This window comes from Leuciscus leuciscus (assembly GCF_965113295.1).
Source record: "Leuciscus leuciscus genome assembly, chromosome: 13".
In the NCBI taxonomy this organism is placed as follows: Eukaryota; Metazoa; Chordata; class Actinopteri; order Cypriniformes; family Leuciscidae; genus Leuciscus; species Leuciscus leuciscus.
Window position 1 is genome coordinate 16494032 of NC_138737.1, and position 24841 is coordinate 16518872.

The 24841-nt window shown below is 39.2% G+C and overlaps 3 protein-coding genes across 4 annotated transcripts; all 3 read right to left on the reverse strand.

Annotated features, from left to right (window-relative positions):
- Positions 1–297: 297 nt before the first annotated feature.
- On the reverse strand, positions 298–4576 carry tuba5 (tubulin alpha 5). The gene is made up of 5 exons (XM_082188377.1): positions 4425–4576; positions 2454–2676; positions 2098–2246; positions 1001–1681; positions 298–920 (listed from the first exon to the last, which is right to left on the reverse strand). Exons 1-5 carry the CDS (start codon positions 4425–4427, stop codon positions 627–629), a joined length of 1350 nt encoding a protein of 449 aa, XP_082044503.1. The 5' UTR covers positions 4428–4576; the 3' UTR covers positions 298–626.
- Positions 4577–5868: 1292 nt separating this feature from the next.
- Positions 5869–18101, reverse strand: klhl12 (kelch-like family member 12). 2 transcript variants are annotated; one of them, XM_082188373.1, is made up of 12 exons: positions 17918–18101; positions 16690–16928; positions 13311–13464; positions 10715–10932; positions 9051–9200; positions 8772–8886; positions 8484–8590; positions 8153–8348; positions 7643–7801; positions 7338–7436; positions 6944–7130; positions 5869–6822 (listed from the first exon to the last, which is right to left on the reverse strand). In XM_082188373.1, the coding sequence occupies exons 2-12, from the start codon at positions 16870–16872 to the stop codon at positions 6696–6698; spliced, it is 1695 nt and encodes a 564-aa protein (XP_082044499.1). In that variant the 5' UTR covers positions 16873–16928; positions 17918–18101; the 3' UTR covers positions 5869–6695. The 2 variants fall into 2 exon arrangements, with proteins under 2 accessions (XP_082044499.1, XP_082044500.1); XM_082188374.1 differs by having other exon boundaries at positions 8484–8629; positions 8748–8886.
- An 801-nt stretch (positions 18102–18902) lies between these two features.
- Positions 18903–24265, reverse strand: adipor1b (adiponectin receptor 1b). Its single transcript, XM_082188381.1, has 8 exons — positions 24037–24265; positions 23095–23296; positions 21600–21722; positions 21316–21487; positions 20310–20496; positions 20033–20220; positions 19756–19949; positions 18903–19649 (listed from the first exon to the last, which is right to left on the reverse strand). Exons 2-8 carry the CDS (start codon positions 23233–23235, stop codon positions 19521–19523), a joined length of 1134 nt encoding a protein of 377 aa, XP_082044507.1. The 5' UTR covers positions 23236–23296; positions 24037–24265; the 3' UTR covers positions 18903–19520.
- Between the last annotated feature and the right edge of the window lie 576 nt (positions 24266–24841).

Below are 24841 nucleotides of genomic sequence, written 5' to 3' on the forward strand. Positions count from 1 at the left end.
ATATTCTTAAATATTATTTAAAACTTTATAAACCCCCTGGAGCCGTTTGGAGTTTGTTTACGATGGATGGATACACGTTTTTGAGCTTCAATCTGTTGGTTGCAATCCACTGCCATTATAAAACTTAGAAGAGCCAGGATATTTTTTAATAGAACTCCCGATTGTATTCGTCTGAAAGAAGAAAGTCATAAACACCTAGAATGGCTTGAGGGTGAGTAAATCATGGGCTAATTCTCATTTGAAAGTGAATACTCCTTTAAGGGATTCATTCCTTTTTATGGAAAGAATACACATACATAAATAGACAGGACAATTTATTCTGAAATGGTATTTATCACTTACAGCATATGTGAGAGACAAAAGTCCGCTTACAAAACAGTGTTCACAGACAGAACTGCCTTTAAGCAACTCATTTCTTTTGAAAGAAGACAGAATAGGAGGTATAGAAAAGAACAAAACCTGACACAAAAGAACATTTATGTCTCACACATCAGGGCATTGTTCCCTATCATTGGGATTTCATAAGGAAGCTTGTCATTTGAGAGGTAAAATACTGCTTGTAAGTGCTGGAGTAGGACTAGTTACTCTTCTAACTGTAGGTCTCAGATCAGCCTCTTAAACAGTCTTTAATACTCCTCTCCCTCCTCTTCATCCTCCACAGACTCAGCACCAACCTCCTCATAATCTTTCTCCAGTGCGGCAAGATCCTCTCTGGCCTCTGAGAACTCTCCCTCTTCCATTCCTTCACCGACATACCAGTGTACGAAGGCACGCTTGGCGTACATCAAATCGAACTTGTGGTCCAGTCGGGCCCAGGCCTCGGCAATAGCCGTGGTGTTGCTCAGCATGCACACAGCTCTCTGTACCTTGGCCAAGTCTCCACCAGGAACCGCTGTAGGTGGCTGGTAATTAATGCCAACCTGTAGAGAAAGAGGACACATTGTTAACTTGACTGAAGTTTGAATTAAGTACACTTAAATGTCTTGTCAATCCTTCCCACCTTGAATCCAGTTGGGCACCAGTCCACAAACTGGATGGAACGTTTGGTCTTAATGTTGGCAATAGCGGCATTGACATCTTTGGGCACGACATCACCACGATAAAGCATACAGCAGGCCATGTACTTCCCATGCCGGGGGTCACACTTCACCATCTGATTGGACGGCTCAAAGCAAGCAGTGGTGATCTCAGACACGGACAGCTGCTCATGGTAAGCCTTCTCAGCAGAGATGATGGGAGAGTATGTGACTAGGGGAAAGTGGATTCTGGGATATGGCACCAAATTGGTCTGGAACTCGGTAAGATCGACGTTCAGGGCGCCATCAAAGCGCAGTGAAGCAGTGATGGAGGACACGATCTGACCGATGAGACGGTTGAGGTTGGTGTAGCTGGGGCGCTCGATGTCAAGATTTCGGCGGCAGATGTCATAGATTGCCTCGTTATCTACCATGAAGGCACAGTCAGAGTGTTCCAGGGTGGTGTGGGTGGTTAGGATGGAGTTATAAGGCTCAACCACAGCAGTGGATACCTGAGGAGCGGGATAGATAGCAAACTCGAGCTTGGACTTCTTGCCGTAGTCGACCGAGAGACGCTCCATCAGGAGGGACGTGAAACCGGAGCCAGTGCCTCCACCAAAACTGTGGAAAATCAGGAAACCCTGGAGACCGGTGCACTGGTCTGTCTAGATCAGGAGAGGGGGAAAAAAGAAAGAGAAACAAAGAGCAAATCATATATACGCGTCTAAATTACACTTATGTAAAGGGATATGGATTGTTTACTCATTTACCATGTTTTTCAAAACTGGAGTGACATTTCCATATTTTGTGGAACATAAAACACAGAAATTCATTTTGTTTGATAGAAACAAAATTCTTACATTTAAATGTGCAAGCTCATTTCCTCAATGTTTTACATTCAGAATAGCCTTACCAACATCTTATACTCATTTAAAAATCTCAAATATCCATTTTTCATTTTGTACAATATAATGTTGTGATACCCAATGCACTTGTAGAACTTACAGATTGAATGCCTAATATTGGCATTAAGCTAAATATTACATTCAGTGCATCCTTAGTTCTCAATTATAGTTCATACCAGTTTGCGGACGCGCTCCAGCACCATATCAATAATCTCCTTGCCAACAGTGTAATGGCCTCGGGCATAATTATTTGCTGCATCTTCCTTCCCAGAGATGAGCTGCTCTGGATGAAACAGTTGCTTGTAGATTCCAGACCTTACCTCATCTGAAACATAAGATACAGGGCTCTTTAAAAAATAAAAAAAATAATAATAATAATAATAATCATGCATGCTAACTTTAGCTTAACTATTTGCAGTCTGGATGTTGGCCAAAAAAGCACACATACATTTCAACATTTCATGGGTAATAAAACTGGTTTACTACAAGATAGAATTTTTATGATGGTTGATCCCTTTCAATAACCATTTACCAATGACTGAAGGCTCCAGATCCACAAACACAGCTCGTGGCACATGCTTCCCAGAGCCAGTCTCACTGAAGAAAGTGTTGAAGGAGTCATCCCCACGACCAATGGTCTTATCACTCGGCATATTGCCATCAGGCTGGATGCCATGCTCCAGGCAATACAACTCCCAGCATGCATTGCCAATCTGTACTCCGGCCTGGCCCACATGGATGGAGATGCACTCACGCTGCACAAAGAAAAAGAAATTGCTTTAAATGGCTGCCAACCAATAGCTGCCTCAGTTGGCACTTGTACCTGGTGACCTCAGTACAAGAAAGAAAGAAAGAAAAAAAGACTGCTTTTTTTGGCCAGGCAGCTTTTTAATTACAAGTAATTAAAATAAACTTCTAATCTCATTTTTAAGACTATAACCTTTGAGTCAATTAAATGTGGGATATATTGACCTTGAACCTATTGAAGCTGAAACTCCAATTAAAGTCCTAACTTCCTCTTGCAGCTGAACTTGAAACTATAATTAGTTCAATCACTAACTGGAGTTGGAAGGTGAGACTTAACGGTACTAGGGAACCTGGAGAACACCTGAGCCAGATTCCTGCATTTTAGTGAGTGCATAATTCCTTCTTTAGTCTGATATTAAGACCAAAGAATATCCAATGAACATATTTGCTGAATCTCTTTAAGAAATCATTTAAATTTCATTACATTAAAGTTCCTACCACCAGTGTTAAAATGATAGTTCAGGAATGTTCCATACCTGTGTGACTTTCTTCAAAATGAGATATTAATGCGACAGCTTCAGTCACCGGCATTCTCTTTATTAATATGGAGAGGGAAAGGAACTCAACTCATTGAAAGGCGACTGACTGACGCAGTCAATTCTTACTCACGTCTCATTTTGTGTTCCATGAAGGAAGAAAAACCCACACAAGTTTGGAACAACATGCGGACAGAATTCTAATTGCATTAAATAACAGAAGTCTTAGTGCATTGTCTTCCAGGAGAAACTCTGGTATCTCACAGGCACATTTAAATCAGAACTTTTTGTGAAGATAACCACATCCCATTTTTCAACTTATATAAAAAAAAATGGTTGACAGTAGAGCGCACTCCGATCTCTCGCGCTTTATCGTAAAATGGACGACAGGAAGGAGCCGTAACCTGAACTATTGCAAAATAGAGGAAGTAGAAAATAATTATGCGCCAAACATCAAATCAACGACACAAACAAATAACATAATTTTTAGAAGAACTATCGCCCCAAGAGTAGCTTTAGGGTTAAAAGTCTGTAAAAGTTGGGAGGGAAACAAGTCAGCAGACTCCCATCCCCCAGCCTCGCGCTCCCCTCTGACTGCGCGCGTGAAAGGCCTCCGCAGTTGGATTCGAGGAATTCCTCATGCGCAGCCTAGGAGTTACATATCCCATTCCCAATACGGTTTAATCATGCATTCCGATCGGAAAAGATTACATTCATTTTCAAAGGTCGCATACAAAAATAAATAAATAAATCACGTTTCCTCCCAATAAATATTTCACGTCAAAGTGAAGACACGGAAGAGAAACGACGCTTGTAATCGTTTCATAAAGTTAGTTGATAATGTGACAAAAGTAACTTGAGGCGTCAATGTCTTAAAGGGATAGTTCACTCAAATTAAGTCACCCTCATGTTACTCCAAACTTATATACATTTTTTTTCCTCAAGTACTGACAGTTTGAGTCACATCTTTTTAAACGTGAATGCAGACAGTCAATCTGCCCAAAATCTCGTTGTGTTTCACGGAAGATTCGAAAGTCATGGTTTTACAACACATTAGAGGGAATGTTAGAATTTTCATTTAAGTGAACGCGACTACTAAGTAAAAGTCGGTTTAATACAACGCAAATAAAAAAAATAATAATTGTGAAAAAGACCACGTTTGACTTTTTATTGTTAAAGCTGTAAAGTATTCATATTTTAATGACAAGAGTCTCACTTACCATTTTGACTTAGTCTTCGTGGATTCAAGTTTTTTTTAGAAAACGTTAATGTCTTTCGGTGGAAAAAAATCACCAAAAGTCTGTTTTGAGCTCCGTTGAGTGTAGACCAGACGCGTTACGTGTCTTCGCCAACACAGCAATATGGGGCGAAAGGTCCGCTGTTCGGTCTATATACTCGCGTGCGCGCTCACACCGCCCGCTGCAGCTCGCAATTGGCCAGCAGCAGCATCAACACCCTCCTCGCCATATGATTGGTGTAACTAAACACTCATTTTAGATTTAAAAATGTTGCAACATTTCTAACCGTTTTCGAGAGCGAAATAATAAAAAATAACAAGCATTTCCTTTTCCTGAGAATCCTGATAAGAAAATAGGTTATGGGAGAGCTGAATTATTCTTATTTTGTCGTCTTCACGAGAAGTGCAGTTTTCCTTGGTGCATCAGGTAGCCTATTTATTTTGTTCCGACAGCTTTTCTTCACAAAAATTCTTTAACATTATTAAACAGGGAAACGTTGAAAGCATCGAGAAAGCACTGATGAGTAAAACAAATCTTTAAAATACTTTTTTAAGGTTTTGTTTTAAAAAAAAAATTAAGGTTCTGTGTCTTTTAGTCCATGCGTATCAGCTCTTATGTATTTATATGCTAGTGCATATACTCATGAAAGCTGACCAACTTTTATCAGATAAACATGTTTAAAGTTTATAGTCTTGCTCATGTAGGGAAAAAGGCCTAAAATATTTATGTCCAATCAAATCTCTAGAATCAGCACATCCCTCCTCCAAATGCCACCTGTAACTAACAAGGATGTGGCCCTTAAGTGGAGACATAAATATCATAATTAGAGTTCTGAGCACATTAATATCTGAGCAGTTTTATTTACATGTGGGAAACTTTAAGACGTTGGAAAGGAGCATGTCGATTTGAAACAATGATCTATATACTTTCAAGGGTTGCATTTTGTAACAAAAACATTTTAAAACCATGTGTAAATATGTGATATAAATTAATATTTGTAATAATTTTAAATTCAGATGTAATTATTTGGGTTTATTGTTCAGTATAATTCTTTTTCATAGCTACTTCCGTGTTGTTCCCGACTTGAATGCATGATTTTATAACGAACATAGGAGGTTTGAGTTTCCCAGGTGTACTTAAAGGCAGCATTAGATACATATAGTCTCAACTTCCTGTTTCAGTAGGAAGTACGTCAGCACAATAGAGAAAACTGCAAATCTAACAATTTCAATGGGTCCTTAAATGTTTCATGAAATAATAGCCAATTAACCAGACAGTAATTCAAATATTTTTGTCATTTTGGCAGAGGGAGTGCAGCTACCATGGCAATATTCAGCAAACATGGACCAGTGTAACTTGAAATTGATTTCTAGCATCTTCTTTTTTAAAATGATCTTAAGTTTTGTTTTGATCTTAAGGGCTTAAGTTTTGTTACATGATAAACAGACTTTTCCTTTATTGTCTTTATCATGGAATCACACTATTAAAACAGCATACCACATCAATGATATACTGCAGAACATCCACCATGCACATCATCCTTCATTCATATTAATGGGTCAGTTTTCAGTATTTAACAAGACACTTTTCACTGAGAGAGAGCACAGCTAAATTCACCCATGCATTCAGATTCACACTTAAAACACCAGCACACTGGCTTTATGATATCTCGCTGATGGTTCTGTACATGACAGAAAAATCCCTGGTGCATCAGGCACATTGATAAAGGGTCGAGTCAATGAGAAGAGCCCCAGCAACCAGAGATGATGATGACAATGTCATAACGGACGTTACAGACAGGATCAAAACAGATTTCGCAAAGCACCTCTGCTGTCGCATCCTGATGAATCTGACAATATTCTCTCCTTCAGGAAGGATTCAGTCACTTGGGCAGTAAGGCATACACATACTTGTCTCTTCTCTGAGACATTTTGACACCAGTAAATTATTATATTGCACTTTAAAGGACTCAACTGAGTGAATCTCACAAGTAATCAAAGATCACAGAGTTCTGCATGAAGAGAACAAAAACGTGAAACACACATGTTCACTGCATCATAAAGTTAGTGTTTTTCTCCCTCATTAAAAGAAAACAAGGACTGAGATCTCAGATGGCAAAAAACTTAAATCCAAAGAGGAAAGAGCCATAAAAAGGCTGGTAATGGGATCTGATGCTCCACTGAGCAGTGGAGCACAGATTCCAGCATCCAGAAGTCATTATAAAGCGCCTCTATGTCCGAATAGTTTCTCTTTTCATTTTTCTCTAAGCACACAAACTCCTGCATCACAGCGTTGTGTTGCCATTGAAGTCACCACTTCCCAGCTGTCAATCACAGGGTCGTAACATTCAATGCTGCTGAGCAGCGAGTTCCCATCATATCTGCAGAAAGAACATAGACGCAATATCAAAGCAAATGATTAAGTCATACATCTATTTTCTGGTAGTAACAACAGCACAAACACATTTGGGAAAGGTTCAATGTAATATATTGACATCTTACCCTGCAATGGCATAGAGGCGGCCCCTCAGGACTGTAGCTCCGACGTAGCAGCGTGGCGTGCTCATATTGGCCACGGTGGTCCAATAGTCTGTGCGGATGTTGTACACTTCTACGGAAGACAGGTGGGCTGTGCCATCAAACCCTCCGACAACATATATGTGATCGTTCAGCAAAGCCACACCAGCCCCTGCAACATAAATAAAAGCAGTCACAGTATATAGCAGTAGTCTTCACTGGGGGTTTGCCAATTATTGTTTTTGTAATTTAAGAAAAAAAATGCGCAAGAAAAAAAACATTTGAACAGTAGTATGCAACATTCACAAATATTTTTAGGACCTGTTGTAGAATATAAAAAAAGTATATTTAATGTGTAAAAAGGAGACTGCGAGTGTACCCGAGCGTTTGTTGGCCATGGGAGTGACGCTGGTCCAGTGTCCCGTGTGAGGGTCATACCTCTCTACAGAATTCAGGATGTTCAGACCATCATAACCACCTGAAGTCACAACAACACAATGTTTACCAAGTCTGAAAATCTGCATGTCTATCTGAACATGTCTGTGCCACGCCTTTTGAGTTCCTGCCATTATTGATGCTAGTTGGGAGCAAGCGTATTCCTGATTTCTCAGCACATGAAAACTAGAAGAAATGTCCAGACTTCCAGTCATATTCGTTTACCTTCAACAACTAATAAAACGCTACCTAAACAGTAAATGAGGCCGCTGGCTACAACAAGTCCTGCTCCCTCTCTGGCAGTCTGCATATCTCCCAGCATGCTCCACTGGTCAATATTGGGGTCATAACGCTCCATGCTGGTGTGACGTCGACTACCATCGAATCCACCGGCAACATAGATCATATCTGTGAAAGAAGAAAAAACAGTCTAAGCTGACTAGTTCTAAAAAAAACCTTTCAGATTGAAATAATGCTGGTTTGTTCAACCGAGTTGCAAAAGAAAAGCGCTTCAGGCGATGTAGCCTAAGAAAAGAAAATCATCCTTCTCTACATCCACGGAACCCACATAAACTCACTGAACTTGTTTGGTTGGCAGATTTTGTTTCAGTCTTATGTGAACTGCACTGCTTCATTCAATGCTCATTTACCTGTAAATCTTCATAAACGCAACCCACCTTGACCCAGAATCCAGAAGAAACCCCTAGAACTCTACGAATGTGTAAGAACAAGCATCATTTCCCTATACAGAATAGGTACCTCCGAGGGTTGTAGCTCCTGCAAGGCCTCTGCGTACATTCATTGTGGCGACAGAGTACCAGACTCCATCTTCATCTGCAGTGTAGTCCAAACACTCAACCGAACTCAACCGCGATCGGCCGTCATACCCACCGATAACGTAAACGCGATCATTCAGGGCGACAGTGGCAACGTAGCGTCGCTTCCTTGCAATGTTCTGGAACATAAAATATGTTTTAAGAGGAATCTCTTATCGGTCCTTCCTCTGCTAAACAGACATGATGTTTGCTTCAGTGGCCGTTTTGTCCACTGACACTGGGGAAATGTTTTATCAATGTAAAGCATAACTCACAGGAAGAAAGCTCCACTCTCGGGTCTTGGGATCATACTTCTCAACCACGTCTATGGGTGATTGCTGGCTGCCAAATCCTCCGATTACCAACAAAACCTCTTTGGCACCTAAAACCCATTCCAGTGTCAGAAAGCAGTTGTACGAGGCTTCACAAGAAAATCACAAACATGTTAAGACATGCCAAACTGATTCAGCGAAAGAGTGAAATGACATAATGAATGATATATTTAGAGGATTAATTAGAAGGATTTCAGGCCTAAATACTGAAAACACACAGAGGCATCAGACCGAGTCTCGCTTGGGTTCGAGGACTCTGCATCTCGCTGCGTAACTCTGGCCGGAGGTGAAACTTCTTTGCTTCGTCCACCAAATCTCGACATGGCAGACTGCAGCGTATCAATGGCTGAAACAGATACAAACACTCAATACAAATGTACAAATATCATGCAGTAACGCACACAAAACAAAAAATACAGGTGGGGACATTGACCCCATGAACATTAAGATCCTTGTAACTGCAGCATCCTTTACATTCATATAGGCAGCGTGTATTTGGCAGAAGCTAACCTCTATGTCAATGACATCCGTGATGTATCGTGGGGTTAGCAGCGGCATGCGCACATACTCCAGTAGATCAGACAGGTACGGCTCTCTTTCTTTTCTGTTGTGCTTCACCCAGTTCAGAACTGCCTCGAATACAGGCTCCTCTGAGTCAACCTACACATGTACAGTTACATGCAGATTTGTTGAGACACAAAGTTTATTTGTTGCTTGCTTCTAATTTTCAAGGTTTAGATCTGACTTCTGCACGATACTATAAATTTAAGTCCAAACGTTGTAATTACACCTTCAGAATTAATGGACCGTGGTGAGAGACAAGAATTTAACAACACAAAAGGTACGTGTTTTTGTCTGAGTCCGTGTGTGCATAAAACAAGACAAGAAGGGGGGTTACAGGTCTGCACTTAAGTTTTTACTTGTCTTTATTACACTTTGTTGCTGAAAGTCTCAAAAACACAAAAGAAAGACATTTTAAACTTGTGGAGAAATATGGGACTCCAAACCAGCCTGAACTGGTTCCTACGTGCTATCATAATGTGTTTTTTAATTGCTTGTGCCCTTCAATTGGAATCAGAAATATTGTAATTACAACTTTCAAGCACATAAATGACCAAGCAAAGTCATATTTACAAGATGAACTCAAAATTCTAGATGATAAACAAGATGACATAATATAATATATCTCTAAGCCCCTTTCACACAGCGCATTGATCCCGGGAAATTGCCGTAACATTGCTAGAGTGCCTTCTGTGTGAACGTAAACGCGTCCCAGGATTGATGCCGGGATGGGGACCTAGTAACATTGCCGGGATCAGTCCCGGAACGCGCCCTGTGTGAACAAAAGCCAGGACCAATGCCGTAAGGGGTGTGTCGTAGTGATGACGCACGTGCCATCGCACAGGCCTTTCTACAACCTATGCTACAGCATATGGGGAACGAGCCACTCGGCAAACCCAGTGGCGCTACTGGGGAGTATGGACTCGTCTTCATGTAGAAATGACGAAGAGTTATCAGCAGAGCTGACATCTGATAGGAGTTATCACATCCTGACGTCACGTGTCTTTACGGGATGTGTGTGAACACATTTTCACCGATTCCGGAAAATCACTGGCAGTGTTAATGAACCAAAATCAAACGATTGCGGGACAAATCCCGAGACACATTATCTGTGTATTTTCCGGAATCTCAGTGTGAAAGGGGCTTAATCTATAGATATGAGTGAGCGGTGAATGGTCTTAAGTCTTTAGTGAATGGTAAAGAATGATTTTGCAAGTTTAATTTTACAGGCTGAATTTTTATAATTTTAAAGGGGTGATGTATGGAACAACTGATAGACAACAAGTGTAAAGTTAATCATTCAACTTTCACGTTTTGCTTTAATGCAACACAGTATGTATAAATAAGTTATACATACTGTGTATAACTTACTCTAACATACTCTAACTTATTTATACAGATACCATGTATAAATAAGTTAGAGAAATGATCATTCAGATGTAGTCATTTGTTTCCTGGTCACAATATAATTCATTTGTTTCGTTTAGACTACTTCCGTGTTATGTTTCTGACTTGAATGTGTGGCACTGTCGCAATAAGTCAAAGGTACGAGTTTCCCAGGTGCACTTGAAGGCAGGGACTCATTCAGAGTGAAATAGAGCAGACAATCTCACCTGGATCTCATCACACTTGATGAGTTTTTCCACTTCACTCTGACTGAGCAGCATAAACTCTTCCTGTTGCACCACCTCAGCAAAATGCTTTTGTGAGAACAGTTCAGCAGCCTGCATCAAGTCCAGACAGTTGTGCGTTTCTGCAAAGTCTCTGATTCCCAGGCAGTTTGATGGATCCAACTGACTATTAAGAAAATCACAGCAAGCCCTTTTCACACCTGTAAAGAACACATGCACACACACACACACGCACACACACACACAAATAACATCAGACTGGTTTATTTGTGCATTAAATACAGCAGAATAACATCCACGCAACAGGCAAATTGAATAAATTCATCAAGCAGATATAATGAGACAAACTCAAGATTTTTTTTCCCGCACACATATTATGGCTTCAGTTTAATTTGTTGCAGACAAACCTGCTTTCTTGTTATTGGCAATTGGTGTGCAGGGAAACGGGTTTTCGTCTCTAATGCAGATCGCCTGAGGGATCTGGCTAGTTATACTGCTCTTGATGGTGATTTCCAATTCCTTCTGCTCAAAGTAACCCAAAAGCCTAATGCTGCCACCATCATTTTTGACAGCAGGGAGTGTCGGAAGCAGGTGTTACCTGAGTGTCAAGCTACATTTTGTTTGTTTTCAATATCGTTTCAATATCATGACAAAGAGCTCAACCTTCAAAAGCTTTTAGGTTTTGTTGTCACAGGCCGCTTTTTGTCACAACCTTTCTCAGAAACGTCTTCTAGATTGAGTGATTTCAATAGTCTAGTTTGAATAGATTTTTTGGATGCCTGAACAGTTTTCCCCCTTTTTCAGACAACGTACAATTGCTGTGTAGTTTTGACTGTTCTCCTGCATGTTCTCCTTTGTGATTTGCTTATCTTTGACTCGTGCATGTTTAACTACACATGACACAACGAGAAATCTGTTTCATATAAAAGCTGTTCTTTTAAAATAACCATTCATTAAAAAAATCCTTTAAAAAAAACAATTCACAAAAATATTAAGTAGCACAATTGTTTTCATCATTGATAATAAGAGTAAATATTTCTTGAGCACTACGATTGGTGTGCATTCTCTTAAAGGTGCAGTAAATGCTTTCTGGTAAACGCTGTTGATATTTGAAATCACGAAAACAAACACGCCCCTACCCAAAAGGATCACACCCCTATCTTGATGCCTCCGCCCACACATTCACATACACACCATGCAACACAGGCCTGCCGCCCGAGGTATGATGTCATCAATAAGTGAAAGCAATTTGTTTTACTATGATAATTCAGGTCGAATGACTAATTGTTATTTAGCTCCTCTACTCCTTCAATGGCAAAGTCATCCTTTCCATCCCAAAAAACAAACACAGTTTTCATGAACATAACACGATAGTCCAAGTGGTGACAAGATCAAGGGGTTATTAGAGGGGTTATTAGCGATCAGTAAAATGGGAACCAAAAGAAAAAACATATTAGGAGTGTTCTCACTTTTCGGACACACTTTACACGTTGCTTAAAACGGACGGTGGAGGAGGATTAGACGTACCAGGCTTATAATAATAAAAATAATAATAATAATGCAAATGAACAAACAAGCAAAGATGACAGACACGAGTATATTCAAGCAATAGACAGCGTATCTTAGTTCTGTGAAACACAGCAAAACCAACATTTACTCACGTATCAAGAAGAAATAATGCAACCTCGGCGTCCATTTTCAGGCCTTCCCGCTCCTTAAGGTCTCTCCAGCGCTGGAAAGCTTCTCCGATATTAACGCGGGTCCTACCTCTTGCCTGATTGTAACCCAAGTTGTATTCCCCTGGCCAAGTGACTCCTTATCATCCTCTTTTGTATATTCTCTGCCATCTCTCTCTTTTGTGTTTTCTCTGCCATCTCACTCTTTCTATAGTCGTTCTGCTAATGTCTGTGCAGTGAGATCTCTCTCCTCCTCCACCATGAGTATATACAGCCCTTACTGCTGATTGGCTACAAGTGTGTTTTGATGTTCGGTCCGATCCACTTTCAGCAGCGTTTTTCATAAATTGCTTACTGCACCTTTAAGATACATCTGTTAATGTTTGGTAAAAATGGCCATACGTCCTATGTTTTTCTTTTGTGGAGACAGTGAAGACAGACACAGATTGAATAAAAAAACTTCTTAGAGATCAATCAAATTCTTCTCTAATCTCTATCTTCAGCAGCAGAGCTGTAATAGCAGGTCTCTGGCAATATTTGCACCCTGATTTCATGCAGGTTTGTACTTGTGTTTGTCTCCTTCATAATTAAGAGTCTCAGTGACTCCTTATCATGCTCAGATCTCAGCAAGCATGCGATGTTCATTTCCTCATAACAGAAAAACAATCAAATCATGCAGAATCTTTTTTTTTTTACATATCACATGTAAAATCATATACATACCAGGTTAAAAAAATGATTATAATGTGTTATACTTAACGTGTTTTTCACTTTAAGCACATATAAAAATGTATAAATGTTGTACATGTTATCAACTCTCAAATCTGAAATGGGTTTGTTAATGTTAGAATCCAATCACAAAGAAACAGCAATGTGAGCTGGGCTGGTTTGTGTATTTGTACCTTTAAGCTGCAGGAGACAGGCAGCGGGCAGCAGCTCTTGAACGTTTTCTACAGTAACTAGCACCGTCTCTGTGTAAACAAAATCCAGCAGGATCTCCATGGTGGACGCTGTGAGGCCCTGAATGTCCACAAAGGACTTCCCTTTTTCAGCAAGCTATGGAGTAACAAGAAAATAGACTGATATAAAAAAATAAAAAAAGATTTTTCTTTTTACATCCACATTTAAATCAAAACACAATTTAGACTGTAGATTAAACATGATGCAATCTTATGGATTTATTCATACTTGGGGTAAAAGCTGTCACACGTTTTTTTTCTTTTTTACATTGTTGTTTTTCTTCCCTTGTCTTGGCAAAAAACTGACCAATAAGAAATAAGCCAGCTTTCCGGAACCAGCATTTCAGATTGTGAGTACAAAATAAAAGCTACAGCGAAACAAAAAAAGTGACAAGTGCAGAAAATGCATAATATTTCTACCCTATCACCACAGCTGTAATATTATCATTATAGAGTGCTTCAAGGATGGTATATTTTTGTAGGCAAAAACCGGAAATGCGTTAGCATTTTTGCACTTCCCGTTCCATTGTCCTGAAGTCAATGGGTTTTTTTTTATGGGTTTTTGGATAAATGCCTGAAATAAGGTGTTTGGTGAACACAAGCTCAAAATATTTTCACGTTTTATTCTATTACTTTAAACTTGACTTTTACGTGTTTTAAAAAAGGTGGTTGCTATCAAGTGGTTGAATGGGACTACAGAGGCTGTAGTCAGCCGAACAGGTAACCTCATCTACTCACTAGTCCACTTTTACAGCCTCATTGTGTTTAAATGTGTGCCCTTGCAAACTATTTTAAAGGAGAACTTGGTAACTTTTTTAACTTAATAAAACTGTCTAGAAATCATTTGGATTTGAAATATACGCCCCCCCACAGCTGTAGGGGGAGCTCGTGGGGAAAACATGCGACAACAAAAGGGAAAATCAGCGAAGAAGTGACTAGAGTTCGCTAGAGTTACAGAGTTCTCCTTTAACTCAAACTTTCAGGAATTGTTTTTTTCTTAATTAAGACTGAAAGAGTTGTTGGAAGCCTAATGGTGGTGACGTTAAAGGAACACGCCAGAGTTTTTTTAAATAGGAGTTATTCACCGTCTCCCCTACATTTAGATAGGTGGGCAAACGCATTTTTGTCTCAGTGCATGCGAGATATCAGATATCTTGGGTGCAGAGATAGCGGATAGGGATGCACCGATCCACATTTTTTCACTTCCGATCCGATCCCGATACCTGAATTTGGATATCGGCCGATACCGATACTATTCCGATACCAGAGCTGTGTTTGATTTAATATTATTATTATCATTATTGTTTATTTTATATGTTGCTGAAATAAACTTCTCTCAACAGGCAAGTATGAATGATATGTTATGTACGTATGTATGCATGTATGTCCCAAAAGGCAACTTGAGGTAAGTATAAGGTCAGAAAAGGAAGTCAGAAAAACAGGAAAAATCCCATTCTGAAAAAAAAAATGCAACTGTAAGGGTTTCAAATTGATTGTCATGTCAATATTTATTACATTACCAAAATGTCAAATACTTGCGTCTTGAAATATAAGAAAAGTGCAAGTGTAAACATCTTACACACACATTATCTGAAGGGTGATCCTCGCTCCGATGCATTAACTCTCTCGATGAATGCTCGATCAACATCAGCATCGTGCAAACAAACAAGCGGATTTCGCCTCAGATCCGCGTCGATTTCGCTTCAAACTTTTGCTTTTTACGCACGTCAATTTTTCTCTGGTCGCGCGAATGGATTCAAAATATTCAAGCGTCCAAATAGACGCGGTAGACGCGAATTTGACACGCTATTCGCGTTTGGTGTGAACGCACAGTAACGTGGTGCTTTTTTAAATGTTTGATTGCGTTCGTTGTGTTGTACGACGCGAGGGAGCTTTAAAGGCTCTGAATTACAGCTTTGCAAACATTGCATTTTGCTGTCTTGCTCTGCGGTGTTTCCAGTGTGAAGTATTTTCACACAGCGGACGTTGTTGGCTAGCCGCAAACTGTGGAATGGATTTCCTGAGCGGGGGCGTGTCTCATAACTCTGTGTCTCATTGAGCCGCGCCTCCGTTCAGGAAATCCATTCCACAGTTTGCAGCCAGCTAGCAGACTCGCCGGCGGGAATCACTTTTGGACTTTGGAGTCATTTCAGCAGACGTTAAAGCGAGCGCAGACATGACTCATGGATATCGGATATCTCAGCAGGTTGGATCGGGAAAATCCGATACGTGAATTACGCTGGTATCGGGTCCCGATACCGATACTGGATCGGATCGGCCCCATCCCTAATAGCGGATTTCAGGTGTTGCGTGATATCTCTGCGCCCAAGTAGCAGTGCTTCGCCTGTGCTTCACCCAATATAGTCCTAAATCAATATCTGCCTAAGAAATCGCCTAGTCTTAATCTGCATTGCTATTTGTACTTGTTGTGAATACGCAGGCCACAAGAAGTAATCAGTTTTTTTACGTTTTTTTATCACTTTTACTCACGACTTGCTATCCGGCAACAAAGGATTCCATTCATTATGCTATGCTAAGCTAGCGGTGGCGCTGCCAGACTTGCCAGACAATGCATGCACTGAGACAAAAATGCGTTTGCCCACCTATCTAAATGTAGGGGAGACGGTGAATAACCCCTATTTCAAAAAATGGTGGCGTGTTCCTTTAAAGCCAAGAGACCCTTGGTGTAGTTTGTTTATAGCCTACGTTTAGCTTTTGACTTCTGATGATTGTATTTAGGCTTCAAAATTCATGAATGTGATGTTCATTTGTGAAGATTATCATGATGAACAAAATGTGTAAGAATCAAGTTCTGCAATAAATCAACAGCCAATGGAAAAATCGTAGGGCTTTTTGTTGAGGGACCCAGGGTGACGCTAACTTCCAGGCTGGCCTACAAAAAACATCATTACTATTATCTTTATATTATATATCCCTATATTATGCTATATAACTATTTTTCTTACATTGTACAACATTGTCATCAATCAGTTTGCATCTAGCTTGAATGCTTGTGTCGTGTTCACTCTAGTAACACTGAACCAGCTTCAACAAATCTGAGAATATTAACATCAGCACCTCCTAATGTGAAGGAGCAGAATTGCACCAAAGTGATTTTTTAGTTTTTTTGTTTTTACATATGTGCCAATTTTATTGATATGGATTAGTAGAGAGGACAGGAAATTTTTAAGCATTTCTGCTAACCGCCATGTCAGGACCCCAATGGAGTGTATTTTAATACAACGAACAGACAGCTCCAGTTAAGACCACAGTGATTTCTATAACTGAGTGATGAGTGTGAATTATAGAGGGTGTTTGTTACCTCACTGGTGAACATGGCACAGAAATAATCACTGCAAGCTGCCAACACAATGCGGTGGGCCGGGAAATCTGTGCCCTCCACCCTCAGAGTGATGTCACACAGCGTGTTACTCTTTCTTAGGGCGTTCATGGCATTCAAAATGGACTTGGCGTGCGAATTGGTCATGATGTCCTTGGGCGCCATGACGACAGGGGGTGGGGTGGAGTGACAAAGCCTCAGGCACTGCAGGATGATGATTTCTGCAGGACACACCAATCAGTGACCAGTCTAAAACAACACAGCTGATCCCAAATACACACATAATCCAAACTTGTATTACTTTCTTTCTTCTGTGGCACATAAAGGAAGATATTTTGAAGAATATTGGTAACCAAACAGTTTTGGTTCCCACTAACTTTCATTGTATGGACAAAAGTCAATGGGAACCAAAACTGTTTGATTACCGACATTCTTCAAAATATCTTATTTCAAGATAAATAGAAGAAAGTTTGGAAAGACATAGGGGTTTGGAAAGATATGAGGGTGAGTAAATGATGACAGAATTATAATTATTGGGTGGCCTGATCACTAAGATCAGACCATTTGTGTCAATTTTTGTATCTGTGTACTGCCTTCACGTGCTATCGGAAAATTCCTACTTCCCACTTCTGAAGTCGTGATTATGAGCTCGTCGCATTCAAATTTTGACTTGAGTGGGCGTTCATGTCCAATTTTTAACAAGGAAACTAGTATTTACGATAATTCCGATAGCACGTAAAGGCAATATAGCTTAGAAATATGCAGCTGTATTTTGACGTTTGTTTAGAAAGTTACATTTAAAAAGGATTAACGTTAACCAAAAATATCTGTGTCTCAAAAGAAGCAGTGTCTCAATGAAACGGCTCACTACGCATCCTTTAGGATACATTAATATTTTCAGCAGCATCTTAGAAAGAAAGGGGCATTCTGAAACATAACGATACAACCATGTAAATATATAAACAATGTAATATTTTAGAAAAGGTCTAACGTTAGCTGTAGGCTGAGGGACATTACGCCTGTGTTACAACAGACGGAAAACAGGAATCTTTTCTTCGTATTTAATATTTTCCTCGTAAAACTTCATCTGAAAGTGTTGGTGTAAATCAGGTGAGAGTTTAAGTTTCACAGAGGTGATTATGAGGCTACATGCTAAGGCTAACTAAAAACGGATGCTAACCCACACATAAACATCTTTATGTGAACTCACAGCGTACAGCTGATCCACAGCAGAACAGAAACGGAACAGGACTGGATGACAGCACACGGCGGTCTATTTGGACATCTGCTGGCACCCCTAACAGGGAGACCCTCGCAGGTGTGAATTGAATCAATTTTACTCCAGCAATGAAAAGAACAGCGCTCACGTGTGCGCGCATCCCCAGCAAAACACTGCGACGTCACCAGCGCGCGTGCGCTTTCAGCGGCTCTGCGCACTATTAATTGTGCTCGCGCGTTTCGTAATATAATGCCATTTCAAATCGCTACACATTCTGACCTTCATTTGTTCATTAAAAAACACCCCATCATTTTATGATAAAACATTGTAAATTGCAGTTTGGACTACAAACTGAACAGCTCTCTCTATATAATAATTTTAAATGAAAAGTAGTCATCAAATATTTTGACAAACCATATATTTTGCTATATGATGGCTACTGGTGATTTGTAGTTAAAGTTGGGCTTAAATGACTGGTGCTAATTTTGGGTCAGTATTTTCATGAAGAAAATAGATTACAATAGAAAATCTAATTTATCCTTTTAGTGTTGTTATTGTTAACTAAAACTATTAAAAATAGTTTTTGTTATTAAAAATTAAGCTGAAATCAAATCAAATATAACTATTAGAAACAAAACTTAAAAAACTAATTAGAAATGTTGCATTGGCAATGAACTGAAATAAGCTGAAGTAGAAATTACTAAAACCGGAAAAAAAAGAAGGAAAGCTATAAAGAAAAAAACCCTAAACCTAATCAAAATGGCAAAAGCACATAACAATATTACTAAAACATACACTAAAATTAAAGTATAAAAATAAAAGCTATTCAAAATATTAATAAACAGTATATAATATGTTATCCTTCAACCACAAACCTACTTAAAAAAGTAATGTGTACAAGTTACAACACCAAATCCTCTTGCCAAAAGGACAGCATACTTTAAAAAAAAAGATTATTAATGACCAAAGCAAGTAATTCTTGATGTTTCATCTTTATTCTGCTCTTTTTAAATATCTTGACTTCTATGATTTCCAAAACCAATACAAGTATTTTGAACTGAAACCTTGATTCACTGATTCATACAATTGCATGTGCCCTAATGTGAATCCCACTGCTGAAGCTCTGGGTCATTTCAGGTCAAAAGTTAATAAATGATCATGCAAACATGTTTGAGGAAACCAAGAACTAAGCATGTTCATGTGTGTCTTCCCTAAAATTCTTACAAAGTACAGAACCACGAATCAGTAAATCAAACCTTAGATGAAAAACCACTCAGTAGATCAGAAAACTGTCAGAAAAAAAGTGTTAGAGGAGGTAGTGTCTCTGAAGACCCCTGTAATGCTTTATGACTCATTCCAGTGATTTACAATAAATTCTGTGCTGTACTGAAATAGTAAAGAACAATATAAACACAAGACTACCTCATTTATCAATAATTATAAGTATCTTAACAAATAAAAATCTTATTTAAATATACTGTATGTTAAATCCCTCAGAGATAATACACATCTTTAAATCATTATTATGTCAGGTCCAGGTTCATTGTGACGTGAGCAGGCACCGGCCAAAGTTCAAGCGATTTGTTTTTGTTTTTTACAGCAGAGTGTCATCTGTACAGCCTCCTTCCAGACCATAGCGGAATTCCTGCAGGTTTGAGATTCCATAAAAATGGACAAACGCCGCTGCGACAACCAGCACATGGAATATCTGATGAGACTGAAACTGAAAAAGTAAAACAGATCGAGACCATGAGTATACTTGCATGTACATTACGCTATTAGGCTCCTTTACAATACTACATGCAACCAAAAATTCCCTTGATTCTTACCCAGATGTCACATCTTCCAGGAAAGTAGCGTTCTGGTATCCGTGCTGCATACAGTCCTGCTCCACTGACATACATGGCACCCATCAAATAGAACCAGCCCATCTGACCCACTGTCGTTGCCTTCACAAAACCCTCTGTGATGGTAAAGTGCATTGTGGGAATGAGCCCACTCAGACCGAGGCCCAGGAAAACACCTGAAGATGGGGAAATGTTTTATCAAACATCTCAAATCAATCATGAAGGTGGACTATTATTGAAGAGCAGGGGAGTGTGTTACCTGCACGTGTGCACCGGTGGCGAGGGGTGGCGAATCGGTCAACCTGGGCAACTATGATGGCAGCGACGCCCAGCACACATACAACAGATAGATAGATTAGCCGCGGCTGAGGAGAGCAGTAAAACGAGTAGTACAGCCATGGAACGAATGAGCCCATAATCAACAAAGCGATACCAGAGTAATCCAACCTAGGGGCATAAAAAATTACAATTACTGAAGGTGATGCATACACATAATATGCCTACACACATAGAACATAAAAACCGGTGTCACTTACTTGGAGAAAGTTCTGGAGACCTTTTCCGAGTGGCAGTAGACGGTGTGAAAAAGCCATGAGAAGCACAAACAAAGCACTGCACCCAGGAAGAACATCCCCAAAACCACCTTCTCCTGCACTGGTGCCATGAATGACACATTCGGCCGCAGCATTGTTAGTGTGCCCAAACACAGGAACAGAATTAGGCCTGTAGGGAGACATTGCGATAGCTTAATTAGCCTCCAAAATGACTCACCAGCAACATAATTACAGGTTTGACTGACATTAAATGTCAATGTGGTGTGCTTTTTTGTCATCCTCAGGGCAATGATACACACATATCAGATTATCACATTAAAAATATCATAAAATTTATCTTCTAAGTTCCAGAAGTTGTGGAACTTCTTAAAAGGCCACTGGGGTTATAAGACATACGCAACCATTTAAAGAAATTAATACTTTTTTTCCAGCATGGACACATTAAATTGATCAGTAATGACAGTAAAGACTTTTATAATGTTACAAAAAAATTCTATTTCAAATACATTTTTTCTTTTGAACTTTCTATTCATCAAAATGCCCTGAAATTAATTAAATGTCATTTTAATCATTGAGGACTGGAGTAATGATGCTAAAAATGCAATTTTGCCATTAAAAGGAATCAAATTCATTTTAAATATATTAAAATAGAAATCAGTTATTTTATAATATTGTTGTTTTTACTGTGATTTAATCGAATAAATTCAGCCTGGGTGAGCATTAAGAGACTTCTTTCAAAAACATTTCAAAAATCGTATTGACCCCAAACTTTTGAACAATTGAATGTAAATAATTCCTCAGCAGGAGAATTTGATAACAGGAAACGTTTCTCAAAGACTATTTGGTGGTGGTCGCTTGACATGTAGCAGCCACAGCGATGTGTATGTCTGTGAGTTTGATTAAAATCTCTTTTCAAGAGATGATTGTTGTTATGTTTTCCGTTTTTTTACATTATTACGTCACAATGTCAAATATCATAAGCACAGACCCAGCAGGTGTGTCCAGATGTTTCCAGTTTCTGTGTGAATCCTAAAGATGCTCCCAAAACAGGCGCGGAAGGACGGCATAGGTGGGCGGTGTCCATGCAGCAGGTAATCATTGTCCTTCAGCCAATCGGGGAGGAGATGGTATGGAATAACTCGCCAACGTCCTTCCCATACCTAGTGAGTGTAAGAGTTTGCTTTAATACAAACATCTCATACTAGAAATAGGCCACATTTACGTTACAATCACAAAAGTAACACTTTTGGGACATTTAAGGATGAACATCACCTTGTGTACAAACTCCTCCATTTTCTCCATGGCATGGTGTGCCTGCATGGGCAGTGTAACCACCCGCAAACCTTCTTCTTCCTCTTCTTCCTCTTCATCCTCATCAGGAAACGCAGATGCACCCTGAAAAAACAATCATGCTTTTAGTTAAATGCAGGTGTTCTTGCTTCATTCTATCTATTAAATGTACACTACTGTTCAAAAGTTTGAGGTCAGTAAGATTTGTTTTTGAAAGTCTCTTATGGTCAGTGAGATGTTATAAAATATAATTACAAATTGTAATAAAATTACATGTAATTTATTCCTGTGATGGCAAAGCTGAATTTTGAGATTCTTTGATAAATAGAAAGCGCAAAACCACAGTATTTATTTGAAATTTGTTTATTTTACAGTACAATACAGTACAGTACTTACAGTGTACTTGCCCAGGAAAGCATTGGTTAATATGAGGAAACTACATGGGTTAAAGGGATAGTTCACTTTGAAATTAAATTTTGGTATGTTTTAGCATACCTCAAGGGCATCCAAGATGTAGGTGTCTTTTTTTCCGCAGTAGTTTCAATTTTGATATTTTTAGGTCAAACCGTTCTTGTCTGTCAGTCATATAATGCAGGTCTATGGTCACTATCTCAAAGAGCATGCACAGAGTCCAAATTAAAACAATTCCCCATCGTCCAAATTAAACAATTCCCCATCGTAAGTACACATTGATGGCCTAAGACACGAAACGAGCGGTTTGTGTGAGAAAACGAACAGTATTTCTATCGTTTTTACCTCTTGAACACAGCCACGTCCAAGTGATCTGAGGGCGCGCGCGCTTCCTGCTGTGTGACGTGTTCGCAGACTGGTGCATAGATATATACACTAGATGTCGCCTTGGCTACTGCAGTTCATTGGAAAGAAACCGTAGCCAAGGCGACATCTAGTGTAGATATCTATGCACCAGTCTGCGAACACGTCACACAGCAGGAAGCGCGCGCGCCCTCAGATCACTTGGACGTGGCTGTGTTCAAGAGGTAAAAACGATAGAAATACTGTTCGTTTTCTCACACAAACCTCTCGTTTCGTGTCTTAGGCCATCAATGTGTACTTACGATGGGGAATTGTTTAATTTGGACGATGGGGAATTGTTTTAATTTGGACTCTGTGCATGCTCTTTGAGATAGTGACCATAGACCTGCATTATATGACTGACAGACAAGAACGGTTTGACCTAAAAATATCAAAATTGAAACTACTGCGGAAAAAAAGACACCTACATCTTGGATGCCCTTGAGGTAAGCTAAAACATACCAAAATTTAATTTCAAAGTGAACTATCCCTTTAAGGTTAGGTTTAGGGGTAGGTTCAGGGTTAGTACCTAGTTATTACCCAGTTATTGTGAAAACTATAATAAGTACATAATATGGGGAACAGGACTATAAAATAAAGTGCTACCAAAAAATCTTACTGACCATAAACTTTTGACTGTTAGTTTGTTTTTTTCGCTACTCACTCTGGATTTCTCTGCTTTAGCTGGAGTTGTCAACAGCGGCCCAATCTCAGCGGGCTCCACATTCTCCATTTTCTCATCATCAGAGGTGCGCCGCTCGGCATCACTGTTGGAGCCGCAGTCACCATGGTGACACGTTGTCATGGGGAGACAAACTTAAAACTCCCCAGAGTTTCTACCTTGTCCAACAGTTCTCAATCCAAGTCTGATGATGACATATATAAAATGCAAAGATTAGAGACTTTTGACATTGTATGTCAAAATGCAAAGATTAAGTGCATAGATGTAGTCAAAACAGACTTATCATAATTATTTCAAATATTAAATTCTTGGAATTTCAATAATGAATTAATCCAGTTGAAGTAACTTACCTGACATAAATTAACAACATAATGTGCAAAAGCCTCTAAATATCAAGGGGGGGCCTTGAATTAAATTCTGATACTGATTTGACTCAGTATAATCAATTTCATGACTTAAAATATGTTTTAACTTTAACTGTATTAGTGTCGATCAACTGTTTTTCTGCTCTGATCTAGACAGGCTGCTCCAGTTTTCCATAACCGTCAAAGGTTTACATCCTGTTATAGTTAGCATGCTTGCAGGCTAACCAAACGAAAAATCAAACATTAAAAGAAAAAAAAGAAGAAAACCCACCAATTTTCGAATCCTCGCATCTAGAAACGTTCTGCGCAACGTGTTTGTTTCCGTGTTATGTGTGGCAGTGTTATGTATGCTACGCATTATTATACTGCGTGTAACATCGTAGTTATGACCTGAATCAGGTTAGTCGAACCAGACAACATTAGCCTGCATGCTAAAGCACTTCCCTATTATCTGATTTGATAATTATTTACATAACACAAGGCTACTTTCATCACAGTTAGCAAATTATTATTATTATAGACCAGGCAATAATTTAAAAGATCAGTGTTCATACGTTACCTGGCTGGACGGGCTGTCAGTCAGTTCATGGGAGTTTTACAGCAGCAGCTTGCCGTCCGGTCGCTATGAGCCTCTATAAACCTGCAGAACCAGTCGGTTCAGTTCAGTAGCAAATTATAACACAAATAATGAATTAACGTAGACTACAGTCTAATACACAGTAGGCTACGCTATACCAGCACGCGGAAACAGTGCAGTGGATGCACTCTCTATCTGTCAATGAGAGAAGAACACATAGCCTAATACCGTAACCGGTTTGAGCCAAGCGGTTTAACATTTAATCCTTAAAACGTACTAGTTGGCCTATCTATTTTCATGTTATAGTAGTCTACACGTTTTTTAGTAGTATCTATTCCATTAGGTACAGTAAAAGTACTTAAATTCATTAGCTACGCTTATTCTTTAGTTTCTAGTACCTTTTAAAAAGATATAGCCTATAGGCTATAACTTATTTATTAGATATAGTTCTTATTTATTTATTTAGGCTACTGGTAGGCTATACTCATTCGATAGCCTAGCCTACCTATTAAACAGACAGGCTATTACTTATTTATTTCATTATTAATCATACTACTTATTTCAATAGTGACTAACTATTCTATTGTTATTAGTATATAACACACTTTAATTTTTTATTATTTTATTCTATAGGGATCTGTCATTCAGATATCAACTATTCAGTTTTGACTAGTAGGCTATGTATTCCAATTTGGAGGCCTACATATTTTTTATATATTAGTAGTTATTCATTAGATACTTGTACTCATTTTTTAGATACTTATTATTAGACTAGCACTTATTTATT

Excerpts from the sequence above, each read along its gene's own strand:
- tuba5 (XM_082188377.1), bottom strand. Across the intron at positions 2,247-2,453 it reads TCTGGAGCCTTCAGTCATTG|ATGAGGTAAGGTCTGGAATC; the intron begins GTAAATGGTTAT and ends CTTATGTTTCAG. Across the intron at positions 921-1,000 it reads GGTGCCCAACTGGATTCAAG|GTTGGCATTAATTACCAGCC; the intron begins GTGGGAAGGATT and ends CTTTCTCTACAG.
- klhl12 (XM_082188374.1), bottom strand. The coding sequence starts at position 16,872 with ATGGCGCCCAAGGACATCATGACCAATTCGCACGCCAAGTCCATTTTG. Across the intron at positions 7,131-7,337 it reads CATGGCCAACAAACGCTCGG|GGGCTGGTGTGGCTTTGCTG; the intron begins GTACACTCGCAG and ends TTTATGTTGCAG. Across the intron at positions 6,823-6,943 it reads CGCCTCTATGCCATTGCAGG|ATATGATGGGAACTCGCTGC; the intron begins GTAAGATGTCAA and ends TTCTTTCTGCAG.
- adipor1b (XM_082188381.1), bottom strand. The coding sequence starts at position 23,235 with ATGACAACGTGTCACCATGGTGACTGCGGCTCCAACAGTGATGCCGAG. Across the intron at positions 20,221-20,309 it reads GTCTCCAGAACTTTCTCCAA|GTTGGATTACTCTGGTATCG; the intron begins GTAAGTGACACC and ends TTATGCCCCTAG. Across the intron at positions 19,950-20,032 it reads CCACCGGTGCACACGTGCAG|GTGTTTTCCTGGGCCTCGGT; the intron begins GTAACACACTCC and ends CCCCATCTTCAG.